The 24,354-nt window shown below is 35.7% G+C and overlaps 1 protein-coding gene across 1 annotated transcript; it reads right to left on the reverse strand.

Moving 5' to 3' along the window:
• Nucleotides 1-57: 57 nt before the first annotated feature.
• LOC103712590 (phosphoinositide phosphatase SAC3-like) lies at nucleotides 58-21,339 on the reverse strand. The gene is made up of 16 exons (XM_039129457.1): nucleotides 20,726-21,339; nucleotides 18,956-19,160; nucleotides 18,685-18,850; nucleotides 16,681-16,903; nucleotides 14,357-14,433; nucleotides 13,978-14,165; nucleotides 13,800-13,897; nucleotides 13,552-13,685; nucleotides 13,304-13,429; nucleotides 6,469-6,892; nucleotides 4,159-4,280; nucleotides 3,921-4,034; nucleotides 2,974-3,168; nucleotides 2,378-2,518; nucleotides 1,792-1,900; nucleotides 58-535 (listed from the first exon to the last, which is right to left on the reverse strand). The coding sequence occupies exons 1-16, from the start codon at nucleotides 20,819-20,821 to the stop codon at nucleotides 416-418; spliced, it is 2,538 nt and encodes an 845-aa protein (XP_038985385.1). The 5' UTR covers nucleotides 20,822-21,339; the 3' UTR covers nucleotides 58-415.
• Between the last annotated feature and the right edge of the window lie 3,015 nt (nucleotides 21,340-24,354).

The raw sequence follows: 24,354 nt of genomic DNA on the forward strand, positions 1-24,354 counted from the left end.
TTGCATTTACCTGCTATTATGTATGTATAACTCTGAAGGCAGTTTACACTAATCATCAACCAAAATTGGTAAGAGGGAAAAATTGCTGCCATAAATGTTGTGCTCGAATGAGCAAATATATGTGAATATTTACATGATGGCATATTGAGGGTGGAACAAATGTAAACAGAGATCCGAAAGAATTATACCTATGTACTCATTCTTCTATCAGACTATTACTGAAGACAGCACTTTTTAACCAAATTAACACAATTGTACACGGCTGAAAAGAACGACATATGGGCAGGGATATCTTACAAGAATGTCCACCTTGAACATGTAATTTGTCCCCTTTCCTAATCATTTTGCTAAATTTTTGAGGGACCGACATCTGGATGCTGAGGGTCAGATGGGGCATTACCTAAATTTTCCTGCATCAGTGACATAGAGCATCTCCCTGGATCACCCAACGCACGAAGCTGTCAGAATACTCATGGAGAACATCGGAATTTTGGGCAGCTTCATTGACCATTTGTACCTCAGTTGTCTGCTTTCTCTGCAAGGTAAATGCTCATAAGATAGAGTTGATAGTGCCAAAATTAGCTGAAATTACCTTATCATACACAATGAATTACACTTTTTGTGGAAAAAAAACAATAATGTGTGCTACTGAAACAATTAAGTTAAATCTTCAACCTGCATCTTATTGTTCTCCAAACAAAAAAAAAATCTACATATTCTAGAGGGAATTTAGGGTGATACTGTGCAAGAGTTCCTACCCAGATTTTGAGCTGATCTAGGATTCAAGTTAAAATTTGATATACAGAGCCAGTCAAGTTAAATATACAGAAATGTCATCTAATACCTAAGTTTCAAATGTGATGTCAAATTATTAATGTATGAAACCTTTTGCCATGTTAAAGTTTATATTCAATTTCACACACATAAACAAATGTACAAATATGCACTAATTTCTGGTATTTAAGTAGCAGTTTCTGGTATCAGATAAAATTTAATGCTTCAGGTTCATAAAGTTGACTGCAGATTGATTAATTCCACCTGAACTCATGATTTGTATAAATTTTTGGTCACTCATGATTTGTTTATATCTTTTGACCACTTGATGCATAAACTAGCGGCTTCCAAAGCACATAATTTTTAGTATTTAAGTAGTTTAGAGGTCATATATTACATTCAATAGCTTGGATCGTCAATGTGGGACCCCTATTGTCAAATCTAGATTTGACCGGATTTGAGTGGAGACCCTCCCTAGGGTAACTCTCTCTCTCTCTCTCTCTCTCTCTATATATATATATATATATAGAGAGAGAGAGAGAGAGAGAGAGAGAGATCAAAATGCAAGACCTATACAGAATATCTTCTCTGCCTCTGCCCAATGGCTGCCAAATATCTACGGCAGTCGAACAAATAGAAACCCATCTCCCCCCTCCCCGCAAACAAAAAAAAAAAGAGGAAAAAACCAACAAAAAAGTCTAGATTTCTTAAATCGCCTTTTGGGAGAAATATATTATCCTGATTTTACCGGGACAATAAGCTCCAAAGGCTTCTGAACTAACACCGCATTCTTTCTCTATCTTACCCCTTCTCATCTTAAAACTCCACACACCTTATCTAGAGGTTAATGTGTGTGGTCCATTCCAAATGACCTGAAGTAAGGTGCACCGGCTAATCGATTTTTTTGTCTTAGTTCATAGGTCATACAAGCCCCAGACTGGAAATTTAAAAAACAAGCCTTGATCCAGTTAAGAGGTGAACAAATGAAATAGAACAACTGTGGATAGGACCGCTGACCTTTATGCCAGTCCCATTCTCACTTAAAGGTGGTGTTGTCTCAGTAGCTATGCCATTGATGACATTTTCGGTGGACAGATTCTCACTTGGAGAGTTCATGTTTGGGAACCTGCAAGGACATAAAAGCACTGTTAAAATATTCCAGAAGTTTTAGCAACAAGAGAAATGGTTCAATGAGACAAACAACTGATAAGTAGATTATGTTGCATGAAGACAACTTAATTGGTCTTGTACATATAATACACATCAAGGAAGTTAGGGGGAAAGAATGAAGAAAACAAGAAAGACCTTCGGAAAACTCCATACTCAATGGTAGTTAAGAAAGCATAAAAATAAACGAGCACATAAAACAGGATTAGTTAAAGTTCAAGATATCTTTATTTAATACAAAGAAGTTCAAAAATCAAAAATTATATAAACAGTCTATAGAGACTCTTCTACCTTGTACTGTACCAGAAAAGCAGCAGCAAACAATCAGAGAAAATTCATAAGCAGCTCAGATATACTACAACATGTGTTGAAATTCATATACAGTTTAAGTTGACATTACAACTATATACACAGTAAATTCTGGCTAGAAGATCACCTTTCATAAATTTCCTCCTCGCATGAATTACCAGAAGATGAAAGCCAATCAAGGTCCAGGAAATTTGAATCCCCATTTTCACAGAAAGAACTATGCTCATTATCTGCAAAAAGCTGTCTGCGAGACATTGTGGGAGTGTACCTGCAGAAAATAGGGAAAAACATTAGTCCAACTACAAATGAACTGACAATATGTATGCACTCAATGGTGTTGGAGATGCAAGTGACATAATGATAGGAAAAAAAGAGTAAGAAAACATCTACCCTCATCCATAGGCCATAGACCAGTCAAACCTTGATAAATTCGAGCATGATAGTGATGTGTAATTTCTTTTAGCAATAAAAAAAAAAAAGAACAATTCACCTCTATATTTGAATATGCATTGAAGATTTGATCTTATGTTTCCTGTCAAGATGGTAGTTGTGCAGGTTGTCCTTGTCTACATTATTTTTCTTTTTGAAATGGAAAAGGATCCCAAAATATCATCTGCTTTATGTGGTACAGTTTTTGGTTAAATTATGAACCTTGACATCAGACATTAAGTCAAAATCAAGAGCTTCTTAGTGCAATAAATTTCAAAATCTATAGCGGTTGACCTGGAATATGATACGTCACTTCCACAGGTTGAAATATCTGGTGTTGAATCAGACAGACCCTTGGCATCTCCCACTTGATGCTTTCTATCAGACAAAGCTGAGTTAGGGAGCTTTTTCCTGCTAACATTACAGCTGGAGGGTGTATTGTTTCCACGCAGAATATTGCCATCTGACAGGGATCTTTTGAAAAATGACCTATGGAACCAAATATGAATGTTAAGAAAATATATACAATTTCTGATCTTAAAAATAGATTCAATGGAGATATGAAGGTCAGGTGAAAACATGAATGCACGAGATCATGCACTATGTAAAACATCAGTTAAAAAAATACAAGCTGAGATTTTTTTTTTTTCTTAATGGAACAATTGTCATTGTAGATAGCAATTAGCATGCAATGGAAGTATAGATGTTCTAATCCAATATTAAAATGTGAACAGAAACAAAGTAGCAAATCATCAACTACAAGGTTCAAGCTTTGAGGACACAAGGCGTCTGGGTAGTAGAAAAAACTGTGCTGTGTTTGTGTCATACAGACAACTTTGACAGACAATTTTGATTACAGCTTCCATATCAAAACTACAACATACTGTTGCCAATTGACTAGGCTATGAGAAAGCTAATTACAATGGATAATTTTAGATGGTTCTTACTTAGACTGTATATCAAACTGCCTCATAAATCACCAAGCCCATGTTTATTAAATCCTAGACCATCAGCGAAATACTTTTCCACTATAAGATTGAGTGGAGTTGACATCATTCTAACCACAGGGGAAAAACTCACTGGAGTTACTAATAACTATGTAGTTTTAGGATCACCACCACACAAAAAAAAAATGAAAAAGACAACAAGAAATATTCTTTTCTCATAGTAAATTGATAGAAGCAACTAGATAGTTTTGTGCACCACTCACAAAATCACTAGAACTGTATTATTAACAATACCTTTCATTTTCATCAGCAACAGCATAAGCATGTTTCCCTATATTGCAATGCTGATCAGAGTCCAGCTCCCACAGTGCTGGTTTACCCTGTTGAGGCTGGAAGTTGCCCAAGAATCTGCATCATATGATATCAAATCAACTAATACACCACAGTCCACAAAGAAATGAAATTTCATTGCAGAAGCAATAACAGGCCATGAGATCAAGGTGAATTCACAATGATTTGATCATGAACCTACAAGTTTATTGCATCTTGTTTTTCAGCATCCATGTAGGCATTGCTGTAATATCTTTGAAGTGTTCTGAAGAATTCTTGAGACTGGGTTGCTGCCTTCCATTGACCTCTTCTCTCAGAGAATATCTACAAAGCATTAGCAAAGCAATGAGTCCATGGCACTTGAATGGTGGTGCAGTAGTGAGGACTGTTGTCAGAAAAATAATAGATAAAATACCTCACAAGCAAAGGGAACAATATATGTAATGCTAGACATAGTTAAGTTTAATTAATGAATAGAAAAGAGCAGGAACAACAATAGCAGGTTTTTTAAGGGCCACCCTACTCTAAGGACCAATTCCCTGGCTGAAACAATTTAGACAATGTTCCTAAATGATCAAGAAATTAAAGCACCAGCTACTTTCCAACAGCTTTAGTAATTGGTTGTTTTTACACCTTTTGGTATCTGGAAGGGCACCAAAGATCACTCATTGATCTAAACATCATGTTCAGTGATCCACTTCAGATAGTCCTTTGACAAAGATGATAACTTATAGGAGGTGCATACCGCTCCTATGTTAAACATTTTTCAGCCTTTTGGCATATGGTTAATTTAGTGAGTCGTGAAGAATAGCATGCTACAGAGGCAACTTTTTTATTTTTGAGCTAAGAAACTATAATATTTAGAAGAAACATCAGAATATACAGGTCTATAAAATTTCTACCACATGCAGCCAAATGGAGGCTCAACTTGGAATAATGATATCCTGTCAAGGCACCATTGGTCCTTTCCAGCACCTGGCATTAGTGCTTCCATTGAAAAAAATTTAAATGCCACACAGGTAAGATCGCTATTTCAATATGTTTGGGTAACAAAACATCACTAAAATTTTTCAAAAAAAAAATAAATCTATAAATAACCAGTTTTGTAGAAAATAAAATAATACATCCGTAGTTGGTTCCAACCTCTTCCAAGACAAGATTGCCAATCTATTTAGTGAGCTAGAAGAGTCTCATTGCTCAGTTTAATATAGATATTCACTGTGTTGTAGCACAATGGAAAGGACTTGGGTTGCACCATTCACAGAAGTTCTATATTCAAGTTTATATTATTTTGCTGATACATACTTTTGACAAGAAAAATTTCTGGATAATCAGTAATTGCTCTTCAAGTAAATTTCCATTCCCTGCAACAGTTCTTGGCTTCTATAGATAAACCATAAACCCAGGATCAACCATATGAGATACCTCTTGTTTCTTATTTTTTGAGAATCATTTGAGATACAATTGCTCGCAGTTGAAAATTTAAATGATTAAAATATGAAAAAAGAAATGATAAAAAAATTATGCTTGTGCTAAACAGATTATTGGAAGCATGGATATCTGATACTTTACTTCTGTTAAAACCATTGTCACACAAAGTCGTATTTTGCAAATATCTTTGGTAAATAAGCTATGGTTCCAAAATCCAAACAAAAACTCAAATGAAAATTGACTCTTTTCTGCATTATAAAAATAATAAAAGACAGGTTTATTCAATAAATATTTACATGCCCAGAGTCTAAATCATCCAGAGAAAAAAGTCAGAGAAATATCAACTCACGAAGCTTCATATCTACATAATTTTCGTAATCACTTCCACATGCATCATAACTGATATCCCCACCATTGTCACACAAAGTCATATTTTCCAGATATCCTTGGTAAATAAGCTATGGTTCCAAAATCCAAACAAAAAACCCAAATAAAAATTGATTTTTTTCTGCAATATGAAAATAATAAAGGACAGGTTTATTCAATAAATATTTACATGCCCAGAGTCTAAATCATCCAGAGAAAAAATTCAGAGAAATATCAACTCACGAAGCTTCATATCTACGTAATTTTCAAAATCACTTCCATATGTATCATAACTGATATCCTGAACAAAATGGGGAACCTGAATATCTTCACATTGCCAAAAGGATACATGACTTTTCAACAAATAAATCACTGGCACAGGACTAATTATTGTAATTTAATATTCCTATACTGTTAAATTTGAAAATATGGAAACTATTTCTGTATCCCAGCATTAGAGCACTAAACATTACTCTGGTGATCAAGAAATCCAGGCTTATATCTTCTCCTCAACCCTCTGTATAAAATTAAAAAATTTAAATATCCAAAGAAAAAGAAAGAGGGGATAAAATAAGCAATATACATATGGTAAGAAACATTGCCTATAACTATAAGATTATCATGAATCAACCATCCCAGCAGTATCAAATGATAGAAACAGCTTTTTGAAGGAATAATGGACTAAGAAATCTTAGATAACACTCCACAGCTATACCTTGTTGTGAGCAGCAGAACCACCATACTGTAGAGCAAGTGTGTCGCCCATCGTCTCATAAAACCTCATTAAATCATCAGCCAGAGGAGAATCTAGATCAATTTTGGGAATGTCTATTAAGCCTAAGACATGTAGTTGATGCCCGAGAGCAGCTAAACCATAGGCATATTGTGCAACATTAGTGCGATCCAAGCAGTCTATGCAATTTGTGCGCAGGATGCCCTTTTGAAACATAGGTGGCTTAACCAAGCAATTTTCACTACTTCTCGCTTTATCCTCTGCGGTTGAAGGTCCAGAGATATCAGAGCTCACTGCATTATCTTCCTGGTATCCATCAGCTGCGATCTCAGCATCATCATGGTTATCATTCGTGTTGTTGCTGCTTTTGTGATTATTAAATGACCAGTGACCAACATTGTCGTTCCTGTAGATCACGAGCATTAACCATATTAATAAACTACAAATGATAAAAATTAAACATGTATGAAAGATATGCCCTGCACTATAATTTTCTGAAGTGATGCATGTCTAAATTGGCTATTAAGTTCAATGTATTGGTCTAGGTCCGTAAGAGCACATCAGCATGACTTATTTAATATCACCAAAAGAATTTTAAGGAAAAAATAAAAGTGTCTTAGAACTGAAGAAATAAATTCTCTTGATTAGTATGGCTAGTTTGTGTCTTATCCTTAATCAACAAGCCTGATCCTAACTATAGGGCGTTGGCTTCACAAATCAAATAATAAGTCACAGTGTTCGAGAAGATTATATAACCAGCTTTAAACTTGACATAGATCCTCTAAACTGGTGCTGAATTGTTGCCCAAATGAACTTTGGTTGGGGAAAAGGCCTGCATGGTTGGCTAAGATGACAGTAACCATGTGACCATCAGAGAGATAATATGCCATTGAAATTTAAGATGCATATTATATGAGTCCCAGTCCTATCATCAGCTAAAAATTTATGAATATTCGTATTATGGAATTCACAATGTAAACAGACAATTCTCAAATGTACACTACAAGCATTACTTTTCTATAGATGTAATTTTTATTCATAATTATCAGAAATATGCCTATTTTAGTCCAGTGAGGGAAGATACTAGAAAGAAATTGCAACTTTGCAGGGAAATGTGGTTTATACAGAAGATGGCACACATATCTTATCTATGATAATCATATCCTTCAGGTTACCCAGGTACATGACCTAAAGGATAAGTTCGGAAGGATACTCTAATTTATTGGATCCTACAAAGTGCTACATCAAGTCATTAACTACTTGCATTAAGATATATACTTACTTCAAATTACATAGTGAGCTGAGGAAATCATAGTCACAAGTACAGTGGTCGGGAATAATTAAGCAATGCCGGAAATTTTGGAATTCGGGAAAAAACCAGCAAATTCAGATAAAATCAGGGAAAGTTCATGGATTAAATTAATAAGTAAAAAAATAACAATATCTAAATATAAATGTTTATATATAAGATAATCATATGAATTTGTTATTGTCAACATATTTTCCTAATAAAATCACTTTCTTTACAATACATTATCTTTCGGTCCAACTATGACTCTCTTAGGCAGCAAAATGCCTCATCATCTAATTAATGATGCAAATGAATGGATTAATGAAGATGTTGAGATATCAAGTGCTTCCTTACTAAAGACTTGATATCTCAACACCTTTCAGAAAGTATGGCTCTAAACCGAATGGAATGGAGGCAAAGGATTCATGTAACTGACCCTGACTATTTTGGGATTAGACCTTGGTTGAGTTTAGTTGAGTTGTATATTCTGATCTAATCATGGAAAAAAATAAAAAACTCTTTTGAAATGATGAAGTTTTAGAATTTGTATATTCAATAAAATCGTGTTTTCTCGTAAGACAAGAGAGAAAATTTTCTAGCAACTTCTCTATCTGGGATATACCTACTTTAAGATGTAATTTTTCTTATATTCAAAATATTAAAAGAGTCTTCTTTTAGATGAATATTTAAAAAAGTTAAAAAACATCTTTACCAGGAAAGAAAAGAGATAATATTTAAAAAGGGGCAAGCCAGTGCACAAGGTTCTTGCGGGATCTGGGGAGGGTTAAATATACGCAACCTTGCCCCTGCATGCGAAAAGGCTATTTTTATATTTCAAACCCATGACCTTCAGGTCACAATAAAGTAACCTTACCATTGCACCAAGGCTTGCCCTCTAAAGGAAAGAGAAGGCATTGCCAACCTTAATTATTTTATCTGAAAAAAACTTAAAGAGAAGGGCGGACCTAGCCTTTTCCTATTCCAAATTGTTTTCCCCCTCCATGTCCCTAGGCCACCTGCCCACATCCCATGGTCATTTTTGCTTCTTATATTCACCTGCTCACTCTGCCTCACAAAGCCTACAAGCCTGAATAGTTCGGAATCACACGATATATTTGCAAGATATATGAATTTTTTGAATAATTCATGACTGATTCATGGATCAATGAATAAATCACAAAATGATACAGCTGATCTTTGTACAGCAAATAATCTTGAAGTTTTCAAAAATTTTGTTGAATTTTGTTACTATGGAGGATGCTGCATAAATTAGACAAAACTAGAAAGCAAAGATCTTGCATTTTCTAACAATGATTCGATCTTCTCTGATATATTATCTGAATAAAAAGCAAAGGAAATATTTGGGTCATGGTGAATGAATACTCCCTAGACATGGTTGGTATCCTAATCTCAAAAGAAGAGACCTGCCTGTAAAAAATTCAACAGATGTCCTTTACAGTTTTATCAAACCTGGACAAGGTAATGTTGCATTGAGGATTTGTTGATTGGGGGGACTGGATAGGGGTTGTCAGGAATTCCTCTCCTAGGTCTTCATTTGATCTTTTGCTGGATAGTGGTACAAGATGCACATGTCAGACATGAATGAGCAAGACAAGTCTGATGTTGAAAAACCTGTTATCCCTAAAGGAGATATGTCAAATGCAACATATACTGCAAATAACAAGACAGCAGCAATACCGCATCTGCACAGTGGCTCAAGAGTATAATGTATGCCTCTTCAAAGATCCACATTTTATTTGAATTGACAAACAGAACAGAGAAATGACTTACAGCAAGGCAGCAGCCTTTCTGATAAAGGAATAATAAACAGGTTACATCCCAGCCTACAGAATGGGAGGCTTTTATGTGGTCTTAGTAGGGTAGGTTCTAATTGTTTACAAATTAAAGTTTGTAGGACATAGAAACATGCAGAGATTTAGGTAGGCAACTGGGTAGAGATAAGTTTAACATAAAGGTTCCAAAAGAAGAAAAAAAGGATAATTTTAGATGTACTGTTGCTGACTTAATCTGAAAAAACAAACCAAATCTGAGCTTCAGAATGAATTGTTTCAAGGAAAAATTACTTTACAAAATGACTTTTAGGGCTGTATGGGATCAAGAAATGCGAGTAAAGTACAACAAATCTCATCTGTCATTTAAGTAGGACTTGTAAACTCAATAATGTTGAGGGCCAAAACAGTTTTTGTTGTCTATGGTTCGATTAAATAGCTAATTCCAACAAAGTGGATGCTTGGGTTCTTATGGTTTGCCTTGAAAAGAAGTCCAGTATTTTTCAACAAAGTTATTGCTCTAATGAGTTACTAAGCAATTTCAAAACTTCCCTCCATAAACGAGCTTGGACTTTGCTGGTGATGGTGGAGAATGCTGCAATCATACATCTTCAAGTAGAAAGCTTGCTCTCATAATAATCCTCCTTACACAATGAAATAATATGGCATCTAGAAGAATATGCTAACCTTTCAGTCAATGATGATTGCTAGCTACAACCACTTCTATTCTGGACTATAGTAAATGCCTTAATAAAAAAAAAGACATGCATCACATACTAACTCATCAAATCCAGCAAACTTCCCAAGAAACAATTATTTTTCCATAAAATGGTATCTAATCCTCAAAGAAAGCAACCAATTTGCATCTGTTGAACAAAACTCTTCCTCAAGTCTGGCAAGAACCTCATGATTGGTGGAACTTAGATATAAATCTAGAAACCTCTATCACTACTCAAGCAGTAAAGCCATCGTCATTGGAGCAAATACCACACATGCTGGACAAATGTTGTCTTGCTACGTTCGACTATTTTAAGTAACAACTTTAGGCATGAAAGCCTAAATGTCAATCTCAAGCATCAAAAATACAAAGTGCCAAAAACCTAAGGTTAAACCACAAGAATGAGCTGCCGACAATTAATAAGAAAATCTCATATGATGACTAGAGCATCAAATCATGATATACATGATTTCTTGTATCCTCATCAAGGCAAATGTTTCAGCTATCTCCTAGGACATATGATTCTTATCACACCATAAGTAACAGTACAAAACCTCAAGCTTCAAGTGATTCCATGGATTTTTATTTTCTCATGGTGTATATGCTTACTTTTTAAGATGTTTGACGAACAAGGCTTCTCCTTTATCAACCTCCTCTACATGTTTGATTTACTAATCTTCTTCTAGATAGTCCTCTTCTTTCTTGGAATCTCTTCCAACAACTTCAATTGTTAGAAAGCATAATAAAGGTTCATGTTGAATCTTTTATTAGCAACATATATGGATAATATTAATACCTAAGGGCTGAATGGGCCAACTTGGCCCAATCACCCAAAAGCCCACTATGGGATCTCCAGGCTTAAGTTTTGGACTTAGAGCAACAGGCTGAGCCAAGCCTAAAACCTATGGCTTAAAAATTTACTCAAGATGAGCCTAGGTTTGGATTATTTAAACATTTCTAGCCCAAATGTAATAGGTCAATTCATTGTTGAAGATAGACAACTTTCCAGATTCAAGAATCAAATGAATATAATTCCCAAGCTCTTCTTTTCTCTCTCATGCAAGCAGTGTTGGATTGTCTGCTCTTCTAGCAAGCTCAATCACTGGCATGCCATCCCAAAGGACCAGGAACTCCATCACAAGTAAGATCTTCTTCTCATGACTGTTATGGTGTTATCTCTCGTATCCCAATTTTGCATCCCAAAGGTTAGGTTAAGTTGTCTTGAAGTTGCTGGTAATTTCAAACATTTCTTTAAATCTTCTTCTTTTTCCCCACTTCTCTTTTGATTGGGTAATCTAGGTTTCAAATGGTAGCAATACGTTTTGGATGATTAACGGTTAGGACTTAGGTAAAATTATAACAGGGAGATTGACAAGGGAGAGGAAGGATAGGATGGGTATCGAGATTAAGATTAAATTCAAGGAATAGGGTTTACAATGTGTTGACACTGGGATTTGAGGCAAATAAAGGAAAAAGAGAGACATCAGAAAAGCAAATCTTGGTTGGCATGAGATTTGATTCCAAGAATCAGGTACCACTTGGTCATATCCCAGGTCGGGACGTGGTATCCAGCATCTAGGAAGGGGACCAGGTATTCAAGCCAAACTCAGGACCTTGACACGTTTAGTAGAGCTACATGATAAGGAGAGCTTCATGATACATCTCCTTGATGGTGGCATGGAAAGACCGCATCACCCAGAGTTCTTTTTTTTAACCAGCCCTATATCATAATACAAGCACTTTCTGTTCTCTATTAAGTAGGTTTTTTGCTTTAACACCAATAGGATGTGATTGTAGAAGCGCGAGATAAACATCATAGTTAAGGGTACTCCAGCTTAAATGAATGGTAAGAAAGGAGTGTCATGATAGAGGTTGCTACAGAATTGGAACTTACAGCATGCTTTTGTTGAATAATTAAACAAAATGAACACTTAAATTAAAATCCAAATGGAATGGGAATAGAAAAAAAAAAATCAAATCACGAATCAAAATGGAACTGACATGGAAAATATGGAATCGGAGTTGACATTCCTATTCCATTGTCTGGGCATGAATTGAAGGAAACTACAGGAAAAAAACAGTTATTCCATTTGCATCTGATTTAGCTGGTCGTATTCTATAATGACTAAGGAATGAACTCAAAGTTTAATATATTTTTTAAATCCAAATTTTAATCAAACCACTCACTCTTTCAAGTGTTTACCTAATTAATTCATACCAAAGATATTGCTGATTCCTAGCTTGTATCAAAGATGCTGCTAATCAGTTCATACCAAAAACAACATTCATTACTATAGGAATGGGAATGAATGTTCCTCCAATCGAAGAGTGTCAATACGACTCATTTATTTAACGGAATGGTGAATTCAAATTTCATTAGGTGCTGTACACACCAAATGCAGGACGCTGACCAATGTTGTAATTTCTGCTCCAATCCAGTCCTCATTCTGCGATCCAAAGGTGGCATTACAGAATGAGCATGGATCAAGGAAAACACAATTTGAAATTTAACCCTGATTTTGGTGATGAAACTGAAGAAATTGGTTTTTTAAAGTTAATGCATATGTGTTTTTGATTCAAATAAGGACAACGTGATTTAGGGCTTGTAATTAGAATAAAGTTCTATTTTGAAATTTAAATTACAGATACTACTTTCTACCAAACAATAACCAAAGATATGGAGAACGACTTGTTTAGAATTTCATCAAAAAGAAAGATAGTTTGTATCAAGGTTTTAAATAAGGGTACCGAATTCTGTACCATTTTTCCATTGGAACAGTACAATATTGATATGGTATTGGTACTAACAATATGCATCGGTGCAGGCCAATATGGCCAATACGGTATCAGTACTGCTGTTTCAGCATCCCAGCACCCATAAAAGTGCTGGTTTTGCACCAGAACAGTATGGTACTGGTCGTACCATCCCGTTTTGGCAATTTTTGACACCATGGATTAAATATAATGCACAGCAAAAGACTGCACGGGAAAAAAAAACATATAAAAATAAATACTCACGATAGGCTAGGCCATTTTAAAGCACCCTCAAGCCTTAAAGCTGGTGTAACTTGACAGTAACAGAAGCCTGTTAAATTCAAAGCATAAGCTGCCACTTTACCCAACAATGTAAGCACATTTATAGCTCTGCAGGGAAAAAAAAACTAGGTTAGAATAATATCTTTAAAATAGTCATTTTCTTTAAAGTGAGCACATTTTCTTTACAGTAATCTTTCAGAAAAAAAGAATAAATGGAAGAAAACCGATACCTCCGAGAATGTTTATGAAGATCCCAATGTAAGAATCTCAAACAATTTTCCTCTGACAGATCTTTATTTATAGCATCAATTGCACTAGCAAATTCTGCACGAAGTATAGATTCTCGAGGTTTCTTCTCGTATTTCTTGGGGAAAAAAAGAACCATTGCAGGGGAGGGGGGATGATAATTAGATACATGCCGAAATATATATATCTTACCAAATAAGAAATTCTTACAGACATTTAGCATGAGGCCTACCTTAATCAAGTTCAAAATAATGATTGGGTTTCCATATCTTTTTTCTAAATTCTCGAAATGAAGCCTGGTAGCTTCATAATTTTTGTCCTTTTTCTGCACTGAAGAAGGGGGGGAATGAATCAAATAGGACATCATAATCTTATCTTGGACACCCTACTGTTACATGTTCAAAACTTACATATAATATCAGGTTTGAGGTTCAGCCGCGAAGTTTCCTGTGACCAAAAAAGGGGTATGGAACCCCTATTCTGGATGACGGAACTGACTTGTGTCGGAATTCCTCCAGGAGTGTCTTCAAAAACAATCTGTTCTGTCTCAACATCATTTGCTACTCTACCTTTCTCATTAACACCACGCTTGAGGTATCTGATTGACAAGTGGAACAGAAATGTTAAATGGTCGACAAAAAACATGGATCTATTGTAACAATGAAAGTACTCAGAGCATGTTAGAATAAACCAGCCTTATGCAAACTTTTTAAGTCAACTTAGCCAGCCCCATATCAGAAATTGAAGAAAATGAAACACAATTAATCTGAAAACATAACATATAATAACCTGGTGCCAGCATAATGACGTGAACGCCTAGCAATGAGTGTCAACCAGAAATCCTTTCCCGATATTGAGAGTTTGGCCTGAATTTACAAGACATAAAGCTGTCAATGTTCTCCAGCAAAACAAGATCTAATAGAAAAACATAGTAAGTTGACCAAGAAAGAAAGCAAAGCCGCAAAAATCTAATTCTTTACTCCAAGGAATACAGATATAGTAACACTTATTTACAAATACAGCCCTTCTAGACAGACTAAAAGTGCAATATCTTTCTTCTATTAGCATCATTCTACCATCATCTCCACAGACCTGAGTTCCCCATAAGAGGCACAGAAATGAATCTGAAGAAGAACCTACATCCAAGAAATTTCCAACAAGTGTAAACAGCTAAGCCTACCCCACAGGTCAGCTCAGGACAGAACCCACCAGCATAAAGTGCAAACTGGAACCTCGCGGAAATATTTAAAAGAACATTAAGAATTGATATGTATAAGCACTTATTTACAAACTTCTAAGTTTGTGAACTATTTTAAAGAAAAACAATAGAAGAAAATTAAGCAGATTGATATAACATAGTAAGGCAAAACCAGGTAAGTCTTAAAATTAAGAATGTTTCCCATCTAAGTTGCAGGTTAGTTTGACAGCTGACCATAAGTAACTCGGTGTCAAACTGTGAACTGCCCAAGATTATAACCAGATAGCATTAGCTCTTATGGAGAACCACTTAAAACCCCTTTGATGATCCACACAAAAAACAAAGGCCTAGCAGTTCATATCTGTCCTCAGGGTCGAGTCTAATACAGGCTCTGCTCTGCCCATGTGCTTCCTACATCAATATAAATGACCATGTGTACCTTAAATGCAGAGTCTTTCTACTTGGTCCAAACATCAGCCTCAAAACTCATCTCTATTTCTAATGCTCCTGCTCCCAAGTACCTCTTAGCTCACTAGGTCTCATATCACTGGAATAACTACCACAAATCCATTTTATTGGCTGTATGAGCCTGGATATCAAGTACTTGGAAAATTAGACATTGGCTTGATCTTTAAGAAGACATATCAAATATAACAGTAGTTCAACTTTGATCGCATGTTTCTTCAGTGCTTTGCACTTTAATTTTCTAAAAGTTTCAATCTCCTGTTTCTACAAAAGGATAAAAGGAGTAAACAATAATTGAAACAGCAAACTGCAATGACATAAAATGGCCCAACTATAAAATATCTGGTTGTGTACTGTATGAGAGGGTTATCCTTCCCACGAGTAATAGTGCTGGTAGCAAGGTTTTTAGTACGGGTTTTGGTAACAGTGTTGGTACCATCCAGTTCCTGGTACTGGCACTCCATAAAGGGGTGCACCAAGTATCGCTTCCCTACTGGCATGAGTCGATACATATGGTACAGACCTATATAATAAACCATGGTTTGGACTTTGGACAGTACCACATGGAGAGATACCATTCTGTATTGTATGAAGCCAGCTGCTATTGCCCAACAAGACATGAATCACATAGAAACAGCTGGAACTCACTGAATTCCAAGTCTTCATAGGAGGAGCTATTTTGCTCTCTCCTTGGAAACATTTTAAACCTCATTTCCAATAGAATCCAAGTATGCTGTTGGATTTGGAGGCAGAGTGACCTTAGAAAATGAGAACTCAATTTGCATTTCAAAATGGTGAGCATGATTGCACAATCCACAAACCCAAATAGTTACTTGCACCTATGGTTATGGATACCAATCACAAAGCCTTAAAGCATATGATAACCTCCAGCAGCAAAACAAGCATCAGCAAATGCATTGCGGACAACCCCATAGTTATGTCTATGATGTCTAGCACGGGGAACCAGCACCAGTTAATGAAATCTACAACCCTCAACATTCAATGTGAACACAGATATATGCATCCTCCAATTAAATTATACGTTGTTTTAGGCGATTAAGGGTTGTCGATAAAGCCTGTTCCCATGTTTTAGGCTAAAGTACATTAAAATGTCAGAATCTTTTCCTCGTATTTGTTTAACCTAATAATTTCTTGGTCAATTAGATGGAGACTTGGATAACTTTAAAATAATATGACACAGATGTTCATTAGCATCAACACGCATTGCATAAATGACAGACAATATTAAAATTTGTCTTGAAGAACCAAAAAAATCTTGTTGAATACTGAAAGTGAATCTAATTGACAGTACAGCACAATCAAAAGTATTTATAACAGATCTCGTGAAGAACATGATAAGATACATAAAGAGGTTTTCTTTAACAAAGAAAACTAATCATTCATTCAATATTTCCTATGAGTATAGTAAATTCATTTCACAAAATCTTACTTGTTTAAAGAACCCATAGACAAGTGCAACTGTCCAAAGAGTATTTTTGAGATGGCTTCGTATTCCACGTGTCAAGAACTCATTCCACACAAACATTGTTTCATATAAAACATGTCCTGTCTGATTATCGGATAAGTTCTTTTGAAGGCTACGCATAACATGGTATGAGTAGCTGAAAAAGAAATCCTTTGTAAGATCCACTGTGCATAGGAGCTTCTTATATCTGTGCCATCAACAAAAAACAAATGTGATTGTTGACAAAGAAAATCTAATAAATAAATAAATATATATATATATATATATTAGGAAAGCAGTGGCCACAGAAAAATGATGGTTCTGCTACAATAAGAACAAGAGGAAACCTGAATTTCATAACTTTGATATCCTGCATCGAATGAACAATTTATACCAACCTCTTGCCTCCATAAATAGGCAAGAGAAGTACCTTAATAACATTAAAGTGCTCAATATTATAAAGAGAAGTACTCAATATTATAAACTACTTCACTGAAAATTTTCAATTGTAACAAAAACAGATTCCTAATTGCAATTGAGGACACTATTACAACACAAACCAAATTTTAACAATGTTGACACGTTTAGACCCAAATGGGATCATTACGGTGGTCTTAGATCACTAATGATCCCAAGGTTCACCATTTTAGTGCTAGACCCGTACCTGTACCATCCTTTACATATCAATAGACAATAAGGTATGGTAAGGTTGAGCATACCAAGTATCGGTGCGGTACGGTACTTTGTATCGGTTTGGTGCTGGTACGATACGATACATCCGATATGGTAAGATACCGACCGGTACAGTGAACCTTAAGTGATCCTCATCCTAGGATAATCTGATTCTCAAAAATCTAAGATCACCATATTTGGTTACTATATTCCAATAATTAAAGATCTTCAGATTTTCATGATTAATCTATTTAGTATACCACGAAAATCTAAGATCACTGACCATATAATTCCAAAATTACCCATGATATATTCCATATATTTTGCAACTATTAAACAAAATTCTCAAATAAATCATAGGAAAACACATGTGAACATAAATCAAATTGTCAAAACCTGTAATCCTAGAGCAATTCGACAAGACCAAAAATTAAGCAAAATATGTAAAAGTAACTCCAAGGAATTATCAAACCTTCCCAACTAGAAAAAAAAATTATGGATTATCAAACCCTTCCGAATTAGAAGAATTTTTGCCTTAAAGATTAGCATCCAAAAGGAATTGACTCCTAAAAGTAGGAGAATGAAGCTCAGCAAGGTTGGGCTCTTATTTGAACGAAGTGCAAAAAATGCGATCTTTTTTGTCTAATAGAACAAACACATATACCTTAATTGAGTCGGTAAAGATCAGGGTGGTGGTGAAGCTGGATAGCAAGGGACTGTCGGATTCTTACACTGTAAGCTCATATGAGACGGGGTCAGGTGAGAAAGACTTGTTCGAGGGTGAAGTCAAGTGATGAGTCAAACAATTTTTCCAGCTAGACTAAGGGGCATTTTTGTTCCCAAATTTCAATCCAATGTCACTGCATTGGGGTGATCTTGGAAACCTATCTGCAAGGATGTGTTTAACATCATTGGGTTGGGTGGTGAATTTAGGAGTGGAGGTGATTTAGGACATTACCATGTAAGATCACTGGGGTGCAACTAAATATGGTGATCACATCACTGTTGATCTTGGGATCATCACCCCATACCAAATACCACCAAAAGGTTGAAAAATGGAAAGTGGAAGTTTGGAGTCACCTATCTCTTAGTAAATTGGAAACAAAAGTCCCCGAAGTCTATACCAGTAAAAGTCCACCAATAAAATTACCATAAAAAAATATTCTTTTTTGATACACAACAACAACAACAATAACAAACTTTAGTATAAAAATGGCAATGATCTCTCTCCATCAAAAGTGTCAAGCACTGTACCCAAAAAAAAAAAAGCGTCAAGCACATTGATCATTGAAATACATGCAGAATAGACAAAAGGACCTGTTCTCATTTGTAGAATTAGCCATATTGAGTTGCGCGGTAGAATTTGGAAGTGCAATCATTTCAGTTTTGGTGACAGCATACACTGTATGGCCACATATGGCACCAATTTGCCTTCTTTTGGTTATAAGCAACATGTAATATGGCCCATAGAACTTAATAAAACCTGAAAAGGGCAAAAATGTTTCATCAACAAAAAAAAAAAAATCATAAGAGATGGAACGCATGCTCACATGCATGCATTGTAAAGGATACAATGTGAAGAACTTACCAACTATGCCATAGCAATTGGTGACAAATCTTAGTCCACCAGTAGATCTATTTCCTTCATGTATTCGCCTCAACAGGTCTTGACATTCACTTTCCGAGTATGTGGTGGAGTCCTCACGGATGTTCAGCTCTGAAGGCTCTAATCTATCTATCGTTAACACTTTCCATAATGTTCTACTTTTGTCTCTTCCAATCATATAGAATTTCTGTGACATAAGACAGCGATGATAAAGGCAAAAATTTTAAAGAAAATATAGCATAAAGTGGTCGATAATTAGCATACGATATTGACAAAATAAATCTGAAAATGCAATAAGAATAACCAGCTCCTAGAAATCCACTTTATCTTTGTAAAGAGAGACAACTGTAAACGGAATTTGTTGTAGCTTTAGTTAAAACAACCAAAATGTAGTAGTGTAGCGTAGTGCAAAAAAATCAAGACTTAGCTTAAATCTGATCGCTATGCTGTTAATCAAGATAATACCTTATATGTCTGAATATATTCTCCCAAATAGAAACATACAAAGAACAAAGCAACTACTGACATAACGGATTTCTGGGACTTTTTCAACGGGATTGCAACCACCAAAAAGCAATATATGTAAATTCTCCAATCCAGCAAATAATTATCAAAAACAACTCCAAAAATAGGATTTTAAGGCATTTCATGATTCAGTACGGAAATTTATGACAAGCAATAGTAAAATACTATTTCAGAATGCTAGTCTGAAAATCTATTTTTTTAAAACAGGTACATGTCCGACTAATCTACTCCCAGATAGAAACAATAAATGACAAACCAACTAGTCACATAATGGACTTCTGAAACTATTCCAGTGGCATCACAACCACTAAAAGCAATATATGTAAATCTCCAATACAACAGTTAATTATCAAAATCAACTCAAAAAATAGAACTTTTAAGGCATATCATGATTCAGCAATGAAAATTATGAGAATTAACAGCAAATTTATACTATTTCAGAATACTTGTTTGAAAAATCTATTTCTTCAAAGAAGCGCGTGCCTGACTAATCTTCTCCCAAGTAAACAATTAAACGACAAAAAGACTACTGACATAACAAACTTTTGAAACTATTTCAATGACATTGCAACCACTAAGAAGCAATATACATAAAACTCCAGTGCAGCAAATAATTATCAAAAACAACTCGAAAGATAAAGACTTTTAAGGCATTTCGTAATTCAGTAATGAACTTCAGAACAATTAATAGTAAACCTCCAGTATATTCAAAGACTTGTGTGAAAAAGTTTTTTTCCATAAAATTGAAATGGATAATCTCGGAAGATCTACTTCCCCATATACGTTAAAGAAAATAGCATTTTTTATTTTATTGACACAACGCCAGACTATCATGATACTAGGGTGAAGATATACGACTACTTAAAGTATAAGGTATTAATGATACACTTATTGCGATGATTTTAAAAGCCAGCTAGTTGTAAATATCTCTCTCGAATAAAATTCAACTGTGCTCGGAATCAGATACACAAAACATTTATGCAAAGCTCAATTTTGTTCCAAAAAATCTAAATTTTCCCAAAAAAAAGAAGCATATTTGCTAAATTACGTACAGATCAATGAAGGAACAGAGGTAAAATCTTTCTGAAAAACAGGCATTCAAGCAAGAAAGGACAAAAATCCTAACAAGTTCCCATCTTTAGGGGATTAAACGACCGGAAACATCAAAACAACCAAAATCGAGCTAAAACAAGAGGAAAAGAAGGCCATTTCAGGAGAAGTCCTCACCGATCGAGTCTCGTAGAGACTAAATTTCTGGAGATAGCAGCTCGCGGCATCCGGCTCGTCGGCGATCCGAGTCCCCGCCCGGTTCTCCGCTGCCATTCCGTCCGGATCCCGAGCCGTGGGCTCGGGCCAGATCACTCGCACATCCAATCCCTCCACCGAGTTCACCACGCCGCCGTCCGCCGGACCCCTAGATTCCCCCTCGGCTGCTTCAAATACAGCATCCTTCTCCCTCCCTCGCTTCTCCACCGTCCTCACCGCCTCCTCCCCAGCCCTCTCTCTTCCATTCGCCAACCAAAAAAAGTATTTTTTCAGCGAAATGGAGGTCAAATGGAAGCGAAAGCGCTACCGATCTTCTCAGGAGAAGGTCGGGAGACGAACTCCGGGATCCAATTCGACGAAAAGATGGAAATTGGACGAAAGAAACCAGAGATTTTTTTCTGCTTTGGTTTTGGTTTCTCTCTCGATATCTCCTTCACTTTTAGTGCTTGTTTTTTCGGAGAGAAAGGGGAGGGGGCTCGTGAGAGCCAAGGAAAACCACAGCTTGCGCGACGCCTCAATCCACAAAAGCTCCACGAGTCGGAGGACAGAAGAGAGAAGAAAGGGAAATGGAAAATGGAATAGAACAACTTATATTATTTATATATATATTTTTTTTATTTTTTTGCCTTTTTTTTCTTCTTTTTTTTTTGGTCCAAAGCCTTTTTTTTTTTTTTGCTTCGTAAACTGGTGAATATTACATTTATTTAAGGGCAAAGCACCAGGCTTTGTCCTCTGTAGAAGCTCCGGGAGAAAGCTTGTTACTGTGTGCGTAATAACGTGACTCCTTTTCAAGCGTTGCGGATTGAGCTGTTGCTTTTTTCGTTTGTTTCTTTTTTTCTTTTTTTCTTTTTTTTTTTTTTTTTTTTTTTTTGGCTAGAACAGATACATCGTACGAATATAAATATATCTAAAAAAATTAAAACTTAATAAATTTTGGAGCGCACTAGATAACCTCCTATCTCTCCCATCCGAAGAGTTTCTCAAAAATGGTTGGCCACATAAGAGGCTACCCAATCTACTACCCCGTTGGCCTCTCTATACACATGCTTAGCCTGCAAAACCATCCGACCATCGTCTAGATATTCCTAAGCAGCAGGTGATAGTCGTCCGATTGAGCTGTTGTTTTGGTTAGCTCGTCTTAACCCAATTATTTTATCAAATAACTACAAGAAGTTTTTATTCAATCCTCTAACATAAAATTATCCCGAATTCCATATGATCTTGATAGTGGAGAGATGATATTTTTTTGATTAGTTCTATAAATAAATGTCGCACTAATTATGGACGTCATACATGTAATAGTTGGACGCTCATTTGATAGGCCCCCCTCTCCTAATCAAAAAGAAAAAAAAAAAAAAAAAGCAGTTATACTTAATATATGGTTGATAAAGTTATATAAATTTATTGAATAATATAAATGATTCCTGTGCAAATTACTAGTTGAACTTTAAGATTAAGATGGCTAAAAGTGTGATGCATAATGAAAGTATTAAAATGTTGATATGGTTATGCACTAAAAATAATTCTTTTAAATATAGATCGATGGATTCATGATTCACGTATATAATTAGAAGGTGTGAATAGAGGACTTTTATTTATTCCAAAAAAGTGCAAAAGGAAAGTAAAAGATCCAAATAATAAATTATGTTATTAAAAAAAATAAAGTATCACATATAATGAAATATCCAAGCTATGAATTGTAAATTTGATTTTATGGACGAAACCCCTGTATAAAGAGTAAGAGCGCATTTTTTATGCTATAAATGTACCTTGAATCTATATCATTGCTATAAAGTACAACATCGCGATTGAATAATCAAACTAAATGAGTCACTTAAATATTTTTGAAAAAAAAAATTAAAACTTGCCAAAAAAGATTGAATGATTCACTTAAATTAACCGAGTTAATAAGGACAAATCTCAGATTAATCATGGGAAGCTAAGCTTCCTGTACACAAAGCTAGCGTATCCATCTTAATTGTTCATATGAAAATAAGCGCGTTTTCTAGATATTTGAAATTTAGACCTTGTCAATTGGAGATTCGTAAACGGCAGAAAAACTAGAATATACCGTCGGTCATACACTATGTTTCCATTATTTCTATTATAGAAAACCCCACAAATTAATAGTCAAACCCATATTTAATTCTCATAATTCATTAAATTACCTAAAGCTTCAAACTAAACTTGTATTAATGCCTTTTCACCCTTCTGTGTGACTCCTCTACAAATTATCGTTTGTGTGCAGCAGTTGATATCCCTTTTGCTTGTCACGTAGCAAAAAAAAAATAGTACAAAGATTAGTAACTCGTTAGTTTGCCAGATTATATATTTGGTGGAAGAGGCTTCTACAAACTTCTAGTTGTATAAGAATCACATATGGACTTGCTTCTAGTCTTGAGTGCAGGGCTAGAGTTTCTCATGAGATAACAAGCAAAGCAACCGGTGGAGTCAGGAGAAGAACTTGGATTCGGTCACCGTACGGTGAGTCAACGCCATGTGGTTAAATGGACTGGCTTCTACCACGACCCGAAGCTTGACGTGGGTTGATTTTTTTTTATTATTATTTTTTTGCTGAAGCGAGAGACTCATATCACTCTAATATGCACATACTTGATAAAATCAGAGAACACAATCACGGAGTGCTCTAGGCAGCGCTTCCTCCCTTGTTCACAGCGTACATCCAAAGTGGCTGGCCGCTTAAGCAGCTACTCAATTCGCAGCTCCATTTACCTCTCTAAATATATGTTTGGCCTCGAAGGCCTTTCCTATTCCTACTCATAGCCCATATATCTCGAATCCAGAGGATCATACTGGATTACTTGTATAGCTTCAAGAAGGTGGCAAGATTTGTTTTATTATTTTGGATGATTCCTTGGACTCTCGAGCTTCATCCAGAATAGGAGGGCTGATAAGGATTCCTATAGATTTGGCCTTGCTAAAGTTTGATAGCAATGGCAACATCATTTTCACCCTTTGTTGGTCTAGGTTTGATCTTTGCTCCTTACCAACTTCCAGTGAAAAGAGAGGGTTAGAATTGATGCTTAAATGACTGGACATGGGTTCAAATTAACAAGCACCGACGCACGAGTTGGCTTGGTGCTTACTCCCTTTCTCAGATTGGTAGAGCTCCTTGTTCAAATCACTGCAGATTTATATAAAACCACACAAATAAAAGTACAAATTTGGAGCTATGGTTATCGTGGCATGTGTGGACATTGTGCAAGTCACAAACCAGCATCTCATCCAAAAAAGCTAGCCAAATAATATTTTTTGAATTTTTTAGTTCCGTATAAATATTCAAAATCTTCTTGGCGAATAACCGCTGTGAAACTAAACATACGTCCGCACGTGTCCTCACATACTTTTCCTATTTAAGCCCTAACGTCCTCATCGGGCTAAGAGTTCAAATTTATTCACAAGCACCATGATCGGTCCGTGGTCAGCTTCCATGAACTCGTGTTACTGTGTCCCCTAGTCCATATAGGCTATGGCCCGAGTTTGCTTTGGTATTATTTATTACAATCTAAGAAGGTATTTTTTGGGTTCCTTAGTTCTATATAAGTATCCAAAATCTTCTCGGCGAATAA

This window comes from Phoenix dactylifera, chromosome 8, assembly GCF_009389715.1.
Source record: "Phoenix dactylifera cultivar Barhee BC4 chromosome 8, palm_55x_up_171113_PBpolish2nd_filt_p, whole genome shotgun sequence".
NCBI lineage: Eukaryota > Viridiplantae > Streptophyta > Magnoliopsida > Arecales > Arecaceae > Phoenix > Phoenix dactylifera.